This window comes from Heptranchias perlo, chromosome 4 (genome assembly GCF_035084215.1).
Source record: "Heptranchias perlo isolate sHepPer1 chromosome 4, sHepPer1.hap1, whole genome shotgun sequence".
In the NCBI taxonomy this organism is placed as follows: Eukaryota; Metazoa; Chordata; class Chondrichthyes; order Hexanchiformes; family Hexanchidae; genus Heptranchias; species Heptranchias perlo.
The window spans coordinates 78,068,698-78,084,640 of record NC_090328.1 but is presented as its reverse complement, the minus strand read 5'-3'; the positions used below and the strand labels follow the sequence as shown (position 1 = coordinate 78,084,640).

General features: G+C 42.0%; 1 protein-coding gene across 2 annotated transcripts in view; it reads left to right on the top strand.

Moving 5' to 3' along the window:
* Positions 1-15,943, top strand: part of fancc (FA complementation group C) — a 241,255-nt gene that overhangs the window by 144,495 nt on the left and 80,817 nt on the right. For both annotated transcript variants that reach the window (XM_067983192.1, XM_067983193.1), the window contains one exon: positions 999-1,155. In XM_067983192.1, coding sequence (XP_067839293.1) covers positions 999-1,155 — 157 coding nt within the window. The remainder of the gene's footprint in view (positions 1-998; positions 1,156-15,943) is intronic.

The window sequence follows — 15,943 nt, the reverse complement described above, 5'->3', positions numbered from 1 at the left end:
TTACCTGCCCAGCTGGAAAGTAACTAATTACGCCACCAAACAGGTTTAAACTAAGTTTTAATAGCACGGTTAGTCTTAACGACTGCCTAACAACAAAAAATTAACTTTTGAAAAAATGTGGAGTCTCATATTACTCCTTGTTTTTTGTCACTAAAAAAAATAAAATGAATAATTTTTTTCTTTTATTTTTCCCTTCTGTCTCTTTAATACAATTCAATTATTTCTTTGGTTTTTTATTTAAAAAATGTCAAATTTTTATTTACAATGACATACAGAATACTAACTTTCAGTGAAGTCTGCTTGAGTAATTCTGATTCTGTGGGTGTGACTTCTCTTTCTGACAGATTTTGTGGGCGTATCTTCTCCTTTCATTTTTCCAGCCGCATGGCAACTCACGCTGCTCAGAGGCTGGGTTGATGGCGCACATTTTTTTTTAAAGTTCAAATTCAAGCAATTCAACGCCACAGGGCCAGCAGTAAGTTAATTTGTGAATTTAATTTGCAGGAGCGTAGGTGAGTGTTGCCTCGCCGCTCTGCACGATATCTGGCCCATTAAAATTTGGAGTTCATGAAATTTGAGCTGTGATATTTTTGGTTCAAAAGCTTATCAGACATTTTGTAACTTAATGATTACCATTGTAAATTTATAATCTCAGCAAAATTTTGCTGAACGATGTGACTTTTAGACTGTGCGCTAAAAATATGAAGAATTTTGACATTTAGAATAATGTTGGTCTATTTTGCATCGTTCTCCAGTTGCCATTTTCAGGACGCATTATTTTTCAAGTTTGCTTTTTGTTAATAATAGAACAAGAGATGATAGTGTGAATTATACCTGAGGTGGTCATTTTCAGAGGTGGGAGGGTAGATAGGTCAGATGTAACTTGGATCTTTTTGAGGTTGGATTTACAATTTCCTTATGGGTAACCTTGTGAGATTTGAAATCTCATAGAAGCTAACTCCTGAGTTTTTCTTTGTTTCCTTTCCCCATTTAAATAGGAAAAAGATCTTCCTGTCTGAGTTTGCAGTGATGAACCTGTGGCTGCGTTACCTCCCTAGTCTGGAACAAGCTATTTTCCATCTTACTGAAACTTTGATTTCTCACCCATGTGCATCTTTACTGGAAGTTGAAGCTATTATCACAGACTCGTTACTGGTAGGTCATTTAATTGGAAACAAAATGTAGATAATTAATAATAAAAACATAAAATGCTGGAAAAGCTCAATAAGTGAAGCAGCATCTGTGGAGAAAGAAACAGAGTGAACGTTTCGGGTTGAATACCTTTTGTCAGATCTGCGGGATGTGATTTCAGTTCATCTTCCGTTCATTGGGTTTCTCAGTTCTTTGCCATCACAGGGTCCTTTTTTATTGAGGGAGGGATGTCGTGACCATGGGATCTGCTATGTTGGCAGCCTGCGCAGGGCGAGGTGGCTGCTGTAGGGCTGGACTGCCTGGGAGATCCCAGCCAAATTGGGGGGATTAATTTCCTGCCGATCCCTGAATGGGACCACCTCCCGCCATGTGCTGCAGCTGCTAATGTTTGAAGTGCTTGCGGGTGGGTACGGGGTCGTTAGCAGCTCATTAGTACCTGACGTTCTGGCAGAGTGAGATATGATGTTGCCCAGTACAGTTCCTGGCTTTTGTGGAATGGGGAGTTCTTTACCTAGCATCCATAGTGACAGAGAAACCGCTCTATACCTGGGATAGAGCTGTGGAAGCATTAGAAAATAGGACCCTGCGATGGCAATGAACTGGGAAACCCAACGAATAGAAGATGAACTGAAATCACATCCCTCTGGAAGGGCTCCAGAATTAGGCACGATCCCAGGTGAGGGTGGAAAAAAAGGAACGCTGCAGGATATACAGCCAATCCTGGGATGATTGGCTCATCCGATTTACTGTACACAGAATCATAGAAAGGTTACAGCACGGAAGGAGGCCATTCGGCCCACCAAGTCCGTGCTGGCTCCATGCAAGAGCAATGCACCAACATAGGTAGGACTAAGAAAGAGGTTCTGCTGAGGGAGTTTGAACAGCTAGAGACTAAATTAAAAAGCAGAACCACAAAGGTAAAAATCTCTGGATTATTATCTGAATTACGAGCAAATTGGCACAGGGTAAATCAGATCAGAGAGATGAATGCATGACTCAAAGATTGGTGTGGGAGAAGTAGGTTTCAATTCATGGGCACTGGCACCAGTACTGGGGAAAGAGAGAGCGGTTCCATTGTGACGGGCTTCATCTGAACCATGCTGGGACCAGTGTTCTGGTGAACCGAATAACTAGGGCGGTAGAGAAGGCTTTAAACTAAATAGAGGGGGGGGAGGATTCTGTGGGGCGAAGTTTAGATTGATAAAGAGAAAAGACAAGGAAGTAGTACAGGAAAGTGATGGGGGTAATGATAAACAGATTGTGTCAGGAAGGGACAGAGCATACAAACATAAGAGTGCACTAGCAAATGGGGCCGGGGTAGGAAACAATGGTAAAAAGATAAAATTAAAGTTTCTTTATTCGTAATAAGATAGATGAATTGACGGCACAAATAGAAACAAATAGGTGTGATCTCGTTGCAATTACAGAGACACTTAACAGAGTTATTTAACATTTCGGAAGGATGGGAAATAAGGTAAAGGTGGTGGGGTAGCTCTGTTAATAAAGCATGAAATTGGTATAATAGTGAGAAATGATCTTGGCTCAGAAGATCAAGATGTTGAATCAATTTGGGTGGAGGTAAGAAATAGCAAGGGAAAGAAATCACTGGTGGGAGTAGTATATAGGCCCCCTAACAGTAGCTACACTGTAGGGCAAAATATAAATCAGAAAATAAGGGGGGCTTGTAAAATTTAAAGTTAATGCAATAATCATGGGCGATTTTAACTTTCACATAGATTGGACAAATCAAATTGGCAAAAGTAGCCCTGAGGAGGAATTCATAGAGGGGTTCGGGACTGTTTCTTAGACTAATATGTCGGGGAACCAACCAGGGAACAGGCTATTTTAGATCTGGTAATGGGTAACAAAACAGGATTAATTAATGATTTTGAAGTAAAGGATCCCTTGGGAAGCAGTGATCATAACACGATAGAATTTCACATCCAGTTTGAGAGCGAGGATCTTTGGTCTGAAACTACTGTATTAAACATAAATTAAGGCAATTACAAAGGAATGATGGCGGAATTGGCTAAAGTGGACTGGGTAAACAGATTAGATGGTATGATGCTGGATAAGCAGTGGCAAACATTTAAAAAGATATTTTATGACTCGCAACAAAAATATATCCCTGTGAGGAGGAAAGACTCCACGAAAAGCAACCATGGCTAACTAAGGAAGTAAAGGATGGTATCAGGTTAAAAGAAAAAGCATACAACATGGCAAAGATTACTGGTAAGCCCGAAGATTGGGAAAACTTTAAAAACCAGCAAAGGATGACTAAAAGAATAATAAAGAGGGAGAAAATAAATCGAGAGTAAACTAGCAAGAAATATAAAAACTGACCGTGAAAGCTTCTACAAGTATATAAAAAGGAAAAGGGTAGCTAAAGTAAACATTGGTCCCTTAGAGGATGAGACTGGGGAAATAATAATGGAAAACAAGGAAATGGCAGAGGAATTGAACAGATATTTTGTATCTGTCTTTACAGTAGAAGACACTAATAACATACCAATAATAGTAGAAAATCAAGGGTCAAAGGGGAGGGAGGAACTAAAAACAATCACTTTCTCTGGAGAAAAAGTACAAGGTAAACTAATGGGTCTAAAGGCTGACAAGTCCCCTGGACCTGATGGCTTGCATCCGAGGATCTTAAAGGAAGTGGCTACAGAGATAGTGGATGCGTTGGTTGTAATCTTCCAGAATTCACTAGATTCTGGAAAGGTCCCAGCAGATTGAAAACACCCCTATTCAAGAAGGGAGAGAGACAGAAAGCAGGTAACTATAGACCAGTTAGCCTAACATCTGTCATTGGGAAAATGCTAGAATCCATTATTAAGGAAGTAGTAGCAGGACATTTGGAGACTCATAATACAATCAAGGAGAGTCAACATGGTTTAATGAATGAGAAATCATGTCTGACAAATTTATTAGAGTTCTTTGAGGAAGTAACGGGCAGGGTGGATAAAGGGGAACCAATGGATGCAGTATATTTGGATTTCAAAAAAGCATTCGATATGGTGCCACATAAAAGGTTACTGCACAAGATAAGAGCTCATGGTATTGGGGATAATATACTGGCATGGATAGAGGATTGGCTAACTAACAGAAAACAAAGAGTCGGGATAAAAGGGTCATTTTCAAAATGGCAATCTGTAATTAGTGGGATGCTGCAGGGATCAGTGCTGGGGCCTCAACTATTTACAATATATGTCAATGACTTGGATGAAGGAACAGAGTATATTGTGGCCAAATTACAAAGATAGGTGGAAAAGCAAGTTACGAGGAGGACATAGGGCTCGATGTTACCAGGCCTGCGGGTTTCCGGCGGGTTGGGTTTCGGGAGCGTGGTCAACACGCTCGGTGAAATTAGTGGGTTGCCCGCGCGATCGTAGCAGGCAACACACTAATAGGAATCAATTACCTGCTCCTCCGGGGTCCACGCTGCTGGTCTGCGCGTCGGGCGGGCTGCGCATGCGCAGTAAGATCTGTCAGCTGGAGGCTCTCTAGTTAAAGGGGCAGTCCTCCACTGACAGATGCTGCAACCAATGGAACAAATTTCAGCATGGAGCAGCCCAGGGGGAAGGCTGCTCCCAGTTTAATGATGCCTCACCCCAGGTATCATTAGATGGGGTGAGGAGGAGGGCGAAGACAGAGATCTTCCACCCGGCGGGCGGGAGGAAGCGGCCAGCCTCTGCCACCAAGAAGGCCTGGCTCGAGGTGGCAGAGGGGGTCACCTGCGCAACCAACATATCGCCCACCTGCATACAGTGCAGGAGGCGCTTCAATGACCTCAGTAGGTCAGCCACAGTGAGAACACAAAGTCTTTCCCCTACACTCCATCTGCCACAACACTGCCCCAACCCCACATCTCCTTCGGCACCGCCAACACTACTCTGTCACATCACCCCTCATACCCACTCAAACCCCATCCTCATCTTACCTCCACCTACTCACCTCGCCAGTACTCATCCTGCCACTAACACGCGACCCAATCCTCATACAATCTCATGGCTCTATCCCATACTCACCCTCTCGTGCATCTCCCTCACGGCCAGCCTCACTCAACCTGCCACCACCTGTGCTGCAGCCACAGGGAATGCATCACGTATGTGCAGTAGGCAGCGTAAGGCAAATGTTTCGTGAGCATGAAAGGGGTGCACAAGGGTGTCGGAGGGTTTGCCATGGGTGTTACCTATATTGAATTTCAGAGCAACAAACAGCACACATTATATTGGCACCACCACTGCCATGTCTCCGCGAATCCTGTCTGTTGTGTCCAATAATGCCCGCTCCTGGGTATCACTATGAGGACCCACCACTGATGCCACCCATCGTGTTACTGCAGAATAGGTGCAGGTGTATTTGCAGGGCTCTTCCGCGCAGACCACTGAGAGACATCGGCGGTGTAGCCGGCTGCACCCTGGAAGGATGCGGAGGAGAAGTTGTGGAGGGCAGTGGTGACTTTGGCAGCGACAGGTAAGCACTTGGTGCTGGGGCCAGCCAGGAGCAGCTCTGCATGAAAGAGCCTGCAGATCTCCACGACTACATGTCGAGCGAATCTGCGCCTCCGTGTGCACTGCTGCTCGGAGAGGTCCGGGGAGCTTCGCCTCGGTCTGTGGACCATGTGGCGAGGGTAGTGCCCTCTGCGATGCGTCTCTCTCTGCGGTAGCCCTCCCTCCTGCTGTGCAGGTGGGCGTGCAACAACACCATGTTGGGGGGCTCCACGTCTCTGCGGTGGACTGCGAGGCTGCTGGGGCTGGTCATGCTGTTCGTCCTCTGAGGGTGTCCACGCACCACCCATCTGGCAGGTGTTGGTCTGAGGGGTTGTGCAGGGTAGGTGGGTGGTTCCTCGGACTGGGGCTGCGGTTTCGCGTCGGTCTGTCCTCTGGCTTGGCGGGGGGTGGTGGGGGGCAGGGGTTGCCCTATGTGACGCGGTGGCTTCCTGCGTGGGTGAGGGCTCTCCCCCGTGGAGTGCACCTTGGCAGCTGCCACAGACTGCTGGCTGCAACACGCCTGGTTGGAGAGAGACTGTTTCCCCCAGTGTGTGAAACAGTCTGCGATGCAGGTAAAATCCCACACTTCCTCTTTTGACAGCTGATTCAGCTCATTAACTGACCTCAACAAGCAAGGTAAGTACTCTCAAGTGGAACCCCGCTGGCTTTAATTGCCTGCGGGATTCCCACCAGCGGGGGCCACGCACGCAGCCCCGCACGTCATCGGGGAACCCGGAAGTGGTCGGGATCGCGGCGCGATCCGGTCACGTGACCTCATATCGGGATTTTCGGGGCCCCCCCGCTGGAAACCCGCAGGAAACCCGACCCTAAAATCGAGCCCATAGTGTCTGCAAAGGAATATTGACAGGTTAAACAAATGGGCAAAAATTTGACACATGGAATATAATGTGGGAAAATGTGAAGTCATCCACTTTGGAGGAAAAATAAAAAAGCAAAATATTATTTGAATGGAGAAATACACAAAATGTTGCGGTATAGAGGGATCTGGGTGTCCTCGTACATGAAACACAAAAAGTCAACATACAGGTGCAGCAGGAAGGCAAACGGAATATTGGCCTTTATTTCTAGGGGGATGGAGTATAAAAGCAGGGAAATTATGCTACAGTTGTACAGGGTGCTGGTGAGACCACACCTGGAGTACTGCGTACAGTTCTGGTGTCCTCATTTAAGGAAGGATTTACTTGCATTGGAGGCAGTTCAGAGAAGGTTCACTAGGTTGATTCTGGGTATGGAAGAGTTGTCTTATGAGGAAAGATTGAACAGGTTGGGTCTATACTCATTGGAGTTTAGAAGAATGAGAAGAGATCTTATTGAAACATGTATGTGTTTGAGAGGACTCGATAGGGTAGATGCTGAGAGGATGTTACCCCTCATGGGGCAATCTAAAACTAGGGGGCATAGTCTCAGAATAAGGGGTTGCCCATTTAAGACGGAAAGGAGGAGGAATTTCTTCTCCCAGAGGGTCGTGAATCTTTGGAATTCTTTACCCCAAGAAGCTGTGGAGGCTGAGTCATTGAATACATTCAAGGCTGAGTTAGACAAATTTTTGATCAGCAAGGGAATCAAAGGATATGGAGAAAGAGCGGGAAAGTGGAGTTGAGGTAAAAATCAGATCAGCTATGATCTCATTAAATGGCGGAGCAGGCTCAAAGGGCTAAATGGCCTATTTCTGCTCTTATCTGTTATGGTCAATCCCAGAGATAGAGTGGTTTTTCTGCCACTGGATGCTGGGTAAAGAGCTCCCCATTCCACGACACCGGTTTCTTTCACCTGCTGCTGCCTCGTACCTGCGTGTCCCTTGTTTTAAGTTGTAAATGGACTTGGTACATTGAAGGCTGTTCGTAGTTTGAAATTTGCGCATGTCCGTGGTTTCAAGGTGCAACTTGTATCTGATACAATAGGACTGTCAATAAGTGTCCATTTTTTGGGGGTGTCCATTTGTATAGGTTTCACTGTATGTTGGTGAATGACAAAAGAACATAACCATTTAGAAAGGAGAAAAACAGTTTTAAACATTTAACATAGGAACAGGAGTAGGCCATTTAGCCCCTCGAGCCTGTTCCACCATTCAATGAGATCATGGCTGATCCGTGACCTAACTCTATACCTGCCTTAGCCCCATATCCCTTAATACCTTTGGTTAACAAAAATCTATCAATCTCAGATTTAAAATTAACAATTGAGCTAACATCAACTCCCGCTTGCGGAAGAGAGTTCCAAACTTCTACTACTCTTTGTGTGTAGAAGTCTTTTCTAACTTCACTCCTGAAAGTCCTGGCTCTAATTTTTAGGCTATATCCCCTAGTCCTAGACTCCCCAACCAGCGGCAATAGTTTCTATCTATCTACTCTATCAGTTCCTCTTAATACCTTGAAAACTTCGATCAAATCACCCTTTAATCTTCTAAATTCCAGGGAATACAACTCCAGTTTGAGGAATATCTCCTCCTAATTTAACCCTTGGAATCCAGATTTCATTCTAGTAAATCTACACTGCACTCCCTCCAAGGCTAATATATCCTTCCTAAGGTGCGGTGCCCAGAACTGAACACAGTACTCCAGGTGTGGCCTAACCATTGCTTTTGTATAGCTGTAATATAACTAAATTCTACCCCCTTCTATTCTAGTTTTCTAGATATAGAGGCCAGCATTCTATTAGCCTTTTTGATTATTTTCTGTATCTGTCCATGAAATTTTAATAATCTGTGTACATTGACCCCTAAGACTCTTTGGACCTCCACTGTTTCGAGCTTTTCACCATTTAGAAAGTACACTGATCTATCCTTTATAGATCCAAATTGGATGACCTCACACTTGCCCACATTGAAATCCATTTGCCACAGTTTTGCCCGTTCACTTAATCTATTAATATCTCTCTGTAATTTTATGCGTATAATGCTGCCTATCTTTGTGTTATCAGCAAACTTGGACATGTGGCTCTCTATCCTGTCATCTAAGTCGTTAATAAATACAATGAATAGTTAGGGCCCTAACACATATCCCTGTGGGGTACCACTAGTCACACCCTGCCAATTTGAGTACCTGCCCATTATCCTTACTCTCTTGTCTCCTGTCGTTCAGCCAATTTCCTAACCAGGTCAATAATTTGCCCTCAATTCCATGAGCTTCAACTTTAGCTGACAGTCTCTTATGAGGGACTTTATCGAATGCCTTCTGGAAATCCATATAAATAACATCCATAGACATTCCCCTGCCCACTACTTTAGTCACTCTTCAAAAAATTCAATCAGGTTCGTCAGCCATGACCTACCCTTTACAAATCTATGCTGGCTCTTTCTGATCAGCTGAAAATTTTCAAGGTGTTCAATCACTTTATCCTTAATTGTATATTCAAGTAATTTCCCGACAACAGATGTTAAGCTAGCTGGTCTATAATTCCTTGGTTTCCCTCTCTCACCTTTCTTAAATAGCAAAGCAACATGTGCAATTTTCCAATCTAAAAGAATGGGTTCCTGAATCGAGAGAATTTTGGAAGATTATATAGTTAGGGCATTTGCAATGTTCTCACCTACTTCCTTTAAAACCCTGGGATGGAAACCATCTGGTCCTGGGGATTTGTCACTCTAGTGCCATTATTTTCTTTGTTACCGTTAATTTGCTTCCGTTAATTATGGTGAGTCCCCGTCCCTGATTCAAAATTAGTTTCCTTGTGGTGTCCGGCATGCTATCCTCTTCCTCTACTGTAAATACTGCACATAGTAATTATTTAACATGTCTGCCATTTCCTTATTTTTATTTACAATATCACCATTATCAGTTTTTAAGGGGCTCACATTGCTCTTAACAGCCCTCTTTTTCCTAATATAAATTTAAGTTAATATCCCTTGCAAGCTTCTTTTCATACTTCCATTTTGTAGCTCTTACTGTCTGTTTTGTCACCCTTTGCTGTTCTTTGTATCTCTCCCAATCGCCAGGATCTGTGGTTTTTTTTGCATTTTTGTCTGCTTTTTCTTTTGGTTTTTCGCACTTGGGACTACCTAGACCATAGACCATGTGCCATTCTTCATCTGTAGGGCAGACAGGTGACCTTTTCCCAGACTGTTGCCAATACTTCTCACTGGTGATTCGGCCCAAGTTTGTAGAACTCCTGAAGTACAGCTTGGATTAGGAGATGTTTCCCTATCGTTGTGGTACTCTGCTGTATATTTATAATCAGATTTTGTTGACATTCCTGAAAGGAAAATTGTTTGGCATTTCTGCACAAAAGACTATGTGCCTGATGTCTGTGATATTCCAGATCAATAGTAACATATTATGCACTTGTGAAAATAAAAATGAATTGCAGGATATAATTTATATTACAATGTGGTGTTGATTTAAATGGATTGCTGATGTATGATTGTCTTCGCTCATGCAATATAAATCCTACCCAATGATCCCAGCAGCATGCCCTAGTTCCCCCATGTTGTAATGCAAACCCTGCAATGGCAACAAATTTGTAAAGTGATCAAGATCGGAATGTAAAAACATGAAGGGAAAGATGGCAAATTTGGCTTATACATTTGCCCTTTGCTCTTAGTGATCTGCACCACAGATTTATTTATGGGAATTACGTACAGTTGCTCAGCATCCAATGGTACAATTCCTTGCTGTCGAATTATTCTATTTGAATTGCTGATGTTTTTGTTTGAGTGGCATAGTGATAATAAACATATAAGCTCAAAATGCACAAAAAAAAATTCCCTGCATCCCAGTAATATGATAAATTGTTGCAGGTTATTGCTTTCATTTCTTTCTGCTTGCACTTGCCTTTTTGAAAAAAAAACTGGGGTCTTGTCAAGTTGAGTTAATTATAAAGGGAAGCAAGTAGTTACCAGGAGCAGTGCATGTATGGTCTGAAGGTATGTGAACAATGTAAGAAAATATGCATATTCTCATGGTGGAACACGCTAACCACTAGGGTATTTTATTCATAACGTACAGGATAGATTAGTAACCTGATCTTGTGTTATAGTGCACTTTATTACACACAATCTCTAGTACAGTGCAGATTGTTTGAGATTGCATCTTTAATGAAGTCACACAACAGCTTTCTGGAATATTTGTTGCATTATAACAAAGGTTTTGTATGGCATCGAAAGATGACATCATATAAAGGGTCCACTGATCTATAGGATATATAATGGATGGTTAAGAAAATTGAAGGCAATAATACTATGTGGGCAAATTTTGAATAAACCTATCTGAACTCTAAATTTGTTTACTGCTTTTTAACTTCTGCAGTATGTATTCTGTTTTATATAATAGGTACAAAGTGTTACATTTTCTAAGAATTTTTTAAAAATCCTAATGATTATTGTTCTTCAAGCTCTGTTAATTGTTAGAGTAAGTGGTGTTGTGTGACCTCATTGAGTGCTCGATACAATTGTGGCAAAAAAGATGATTACCATTTCCAAATAGTACCCAAGCATATTAACATAATTTAGGCCATTAAATTCTCTATGTTCGGTGGGAGGAGACTCGTGTGGAGCATAAACACTGGCACGGACCACTTGGGCCGAATTATCTGTTTCTGTGCTGTACATTCTATGTGAGCAATAAAATACTATATTTGGGACGCTTCAAAACCATCAAAAATTTTACCTTGATTTGCCGACTGCTATGTGACTGTAGCTTGCACTTGGATGCTTTGTCGTTCTGCGCTCTTGTGAATGTCTATGTTCTTTTCCATGTGTCCTCTTGTCTTTTTTTAATACATGTTCTTGTTCTGTTGAAGGTTTGTGATTGCTTCATTTGAAGTTGACCTTCTGGTAAATTAGTGGACAATAATTCATCTATGTTAGCTTGGACTTAAACATTATTTACTGTTATGTATTAGAAAAAGTTTTAAAGAAAGAGGGCGCTAAATTGGGCCGTGTAGTACCCGTTGTTACGGCGCTACGCGACCTCGAACGCCCAAGATGGCGACTTGGCTGCGCAAGCACAATTCCAGTGAGACATGGACTGGACGCCATCTTGGTATAGGAGTTAGGGCATGCGCAGAAACCGAATGCCAGAAGCATGTAAAGTAAGGAGAATGAGGATACAATCATTGTGCAACACTGATTTAAAGTGATAGACACCATTTTGGCACTTAACGTTCTCGTCCTGCCTGTGCAGGGGCCAATGGGTGCAGGTTAATAGCTGTGTCCAATAATAGGCCCTATCGAATTTTTCCCCTGTACAGTTTTTAAAAAAAATTAATTTGCAAGGAAAAAAATGAATGAAAAAAAGCAGAAGTGCGATTTTGTTGAAAACCCAAGAAATCATGTCTTCAGTCCATTTGAATATATTCATTTAATTTGTCCCCCATAATGAGATTTTTGTGTGGGAGCACTCTTAGCCAGCAAATTTTCCTGGCTATTGAATATCACGTGTGTCTTAACAGGCTGGTGATTAACAGGCCTAAGCCCAATCCCCACTGGCATAACTGGCAGTGATTCAGAAAATTTACCCTATAGTTTGATCCTGTCAGAGGAAAATTTACCCCATCATTTGCTCTACTTGGAATGGTAAAGGTCCCTTCGGGCATTAAGTGAAAGATTTACTTTACATGAAGAGCACTAAGACAAAATGATTTGTTACCAATATCAGCATAAACCTATAACATGCTTGAAATGATCAACCTGTTTATTTCTGCCAGTTATGAAATATCATTCCTAGGGAACTCAACTCAAAATTCTTACCAAAAATATGAGAAATGGAATAGTAGCAGAAGAGAGCGAGGAATGTATGTATCAACTTCATTGGGAGTCGATGTGACTATTAACAAGAGAAAACGTTTTGTAAAGCACGCCAGCTGTCATTAAGATACAAGAGAGCATGCTCACTAATTTACTGTTCAGTCAGTGTGCAAATATGTGAATTTCTAACTGCTGGGGAACAACAGAAGACCTATTTGTTGTATTGTCTGCGAAGGTTTCTCCTTCCGATTTGCGATGTTTAGTAATACAGTACCTATTTAGTTTGTTTCAAATTGTATGCTTCCATTTGTAGTGATTGTTAAATGTGGTTTGAAAAATTAATTTGGCATAATTTTTTCTTTGCTCTTGTATCAGAACCTGAAAGCATGCAAAGTGGTGTAGATGAACAGTTGCATTGATTATTAGTTCCAAATTTATTACCAGTTTTTGTACCAGTTTTTACTTCACAATATTATGAAGTACACCTTTCTAATTCTTTGGTGCGTGATATTTTGAGAATTTTTGTTGATTTAAAGTTGATAGCGAAGAAGTCCTGTGCTGAAAACCTCCATTGTATATCCCGGAACAGAGAAAGCAATATTGGATATTGCTAAGTGAAAGAGAACAGATGTATAACAACATTTCTTATGTCTGTCATGTACATCAAGTGTGTTGACCGTATCATAACAGTCAAGAATTGGCCAAATTTCACCTTCCACATTGGTTACATGTTTAAATCTATGCATTTTTCTCTATTCTGATTCGCTACTTACTAATCATATTACGCAAACCCATTCTCCCCAATTTCAGTTTTCACCCCAATCACGTGGCAGGCAAAAACAAAATATGCCTAATTACATTGCAATCATTTCTTCAAGATACAGCTCGCAGGACACTTTGCACCCAGGCTCTGACTGATCCTTTGAATTCTGTGGTACTGTGCATTACAGTTTATTCTGAGGAGACCGCTAGGGAACTACAGAATATTTAGTGAGGGAAACAATGGCACATCAAATTTAATAGGAACAAGTTCAGAGGGGCAAAGAGAGAGTATGAGAATAGACTGGCGACCAACATAAAAGGGAATCCAAAAGTCTTCTAGAGGCATGTAAACAGTAAACGGGTAGTAAGAGAAGGGACAGGAAACAGAGAGTAGCAGTGAATGGTTGCTTTTTGGACTGGAGAGAGGTGTACAGTGGTGTTCCCCAGGGGTCAGTGCTGGGACCACTGCTTTTCTTGATATATAGTAATGACTTGGCCTTGGGTGTACAGGGCACAATTTCAAAATTTGCAGATGACACAAAACTTGGAAGGGTAGTAAACAGTGAGGAGGATAGTGATAGACTTCAAGTGGATACAGACAGGCTGGTGGCATAGGCAGACATGTGGCAGATGAAATTTAACACAGAAAAATGCGTAGTGATACATTTCGGTAGGAAGAACGAGGAGAGGAAATATAAACTAGAGGGCACAACTCTAAAAGGGGTACAGGAACAGAGAGATCTGGGGGTATATGTGCACAAATCATTGAAGGTGGCACGACAGGTTGAGAAAGCAGTTTAAAAAGCATACAGGATCCTGGCCTTTATAAATAGATGTGGAGATGCCGGTGAAGGACTGGGGTTGACAATTGTAAACAATTTTACAACACCAAGTTATAGTCCAACAAATTTATTTTAAATTTCACAAGCTTTCGGAGGCTTCCTCCTTCCTCTTTCCACAACATTCACCTGAGGAAGGAGGAAGCCTCCGAAAGCTTGTGAAATTTAAAATAAATTTGTTGGACTATAACTTGGTGTTGTAAAATTGTTTACAATTTATAAATAGAGGCATGGAGTACAAAAGTATGGTAGTCATGATGAATCTTTATAAAACACTGGTTCGCCCGCATCTGGAGTATTGTGTCCAGTTCTGGGCAGCGCACTTCAGGAAAGGTGTGAAGGCCTTAGAAAGGGTGCAGAAGAGATTTACTAGAATGATTCCGGGGATGAGGGACTTTGTTTATGTGGATAGACTGGAGAAGCTGAGGTTGTTCTCCTTGGAACAGAGACGGTTGTGAGGAGATTTGATAGAGGTATTCAAAATCATGAAGGGTCTAGACAGAGTAAATAGAGAGAAACTGTTCCCATTGGCGGAAGGATCAAGGACCAGAAGACATAGATTTAAGGTGATTGGCAAAAGAACCAAAGGTGTCGTGAGGAAAAACTTTTTTACACAACGAGCGGTTAGGATCTGGAATGCACTGCCCGAGGGGGTGGTGGAGGCAGATTCAATCATGGCCTTCAAAAGGGAACTGGATAAGTACTTGAAAGGAAAAAATTTTGCAGGGCTACGGGGATAGGGCGGGGGAGTGGGACTAGCTGGATTGATCTTGCATAGAGCCGGCGTGGACTTGAGGGCCAAATGGCCTCCTTCCGTGCTGTAACCTTTTTATGATTCTAAGTGGGAAGTATTGCAAATGGAATTGAAGAATGGTTGATCTTTGTACATGAATAGTGTTGAAATAGCTAATTCTGAAGTTGAGAAATACAGGGGTATTGGTAGACTCTGCGTTCAACATAGCAAATCACAGCGGAGCAACAATCAACAAAGTAAATACCACGCTGAACTATAAATCTAAAACTGTAGAGTACAAGTTGGAATACTGTAAACTACACAGTGCTGTGGGTCAAACCATTTCTTTAATAATATGTTCAGTTCTGGTCACAGACATGAGGGAGACATTCAAAGCCTGGAGGTAATGGGGAAGAGCCACAAGACTGATCCCTAATGTCAGAGGACAGAGTTGAGGAAAAACTGGAGACATTTAGGCTTTTCAGGTTTGAAAGGAGGTGTCTGAGAGGGACCTCATAGAGTTATATAACATAGTAAATGGTATGGAAAAGATAAATATGGACCATTATTTCAAATTAAAAGATGGCAGTAGAACACGAAGGCACGAGTTAAATTAAGAAAAGACTGAGGTCAGTAATTTTTCACTCAAGTGTAATAAACAAACTGGATGGACTTCTGGGTATGTTGATAGAGACAAAATCGCTGGAACAATTTAAGAAACAGCTAGATGCTGAGGGACTGATGGGGCAGGTTAGTGTGTGCTTTCTGGATGATGAGTGAGGATGAGTCAAATGGTCTTTCTCATCCACACCTATCTTGTGATCGTATGTTGCTTAAAATGGTAGAGATTATCTGCACAAACCTGCCTCTCCATTTACAGGAAAGTGATTTAGAAAAGCCTGGGCTCACAGGACTCGGGCAGAAAATTACTGAATTGAAGGGTAAGGGTAAAAGAGTAACTAAAGGGGCATGCCGCGAGATGCCCCACTCCAGCAAAATCTGTGCCAATATCTCTTAAAACAATAGTCATGACATTTGTTGTAGCAGCCACAATGTGATTTTAATTTACAAACAGGGATATACAGAAGATACATTTCAGGAAACTGTGGATTGTAGAAAATAAACTATTGAGTAGTAGAATGACAGATTAAGTTACACCAGCCATATAGGAACATAGCAACAGGAGTATTCATGGCTGACCTGTGCCCTAGCTCCACTACCCACCTTGGTTCCGTAACCCGTAATAAACAAAAATCCTGTT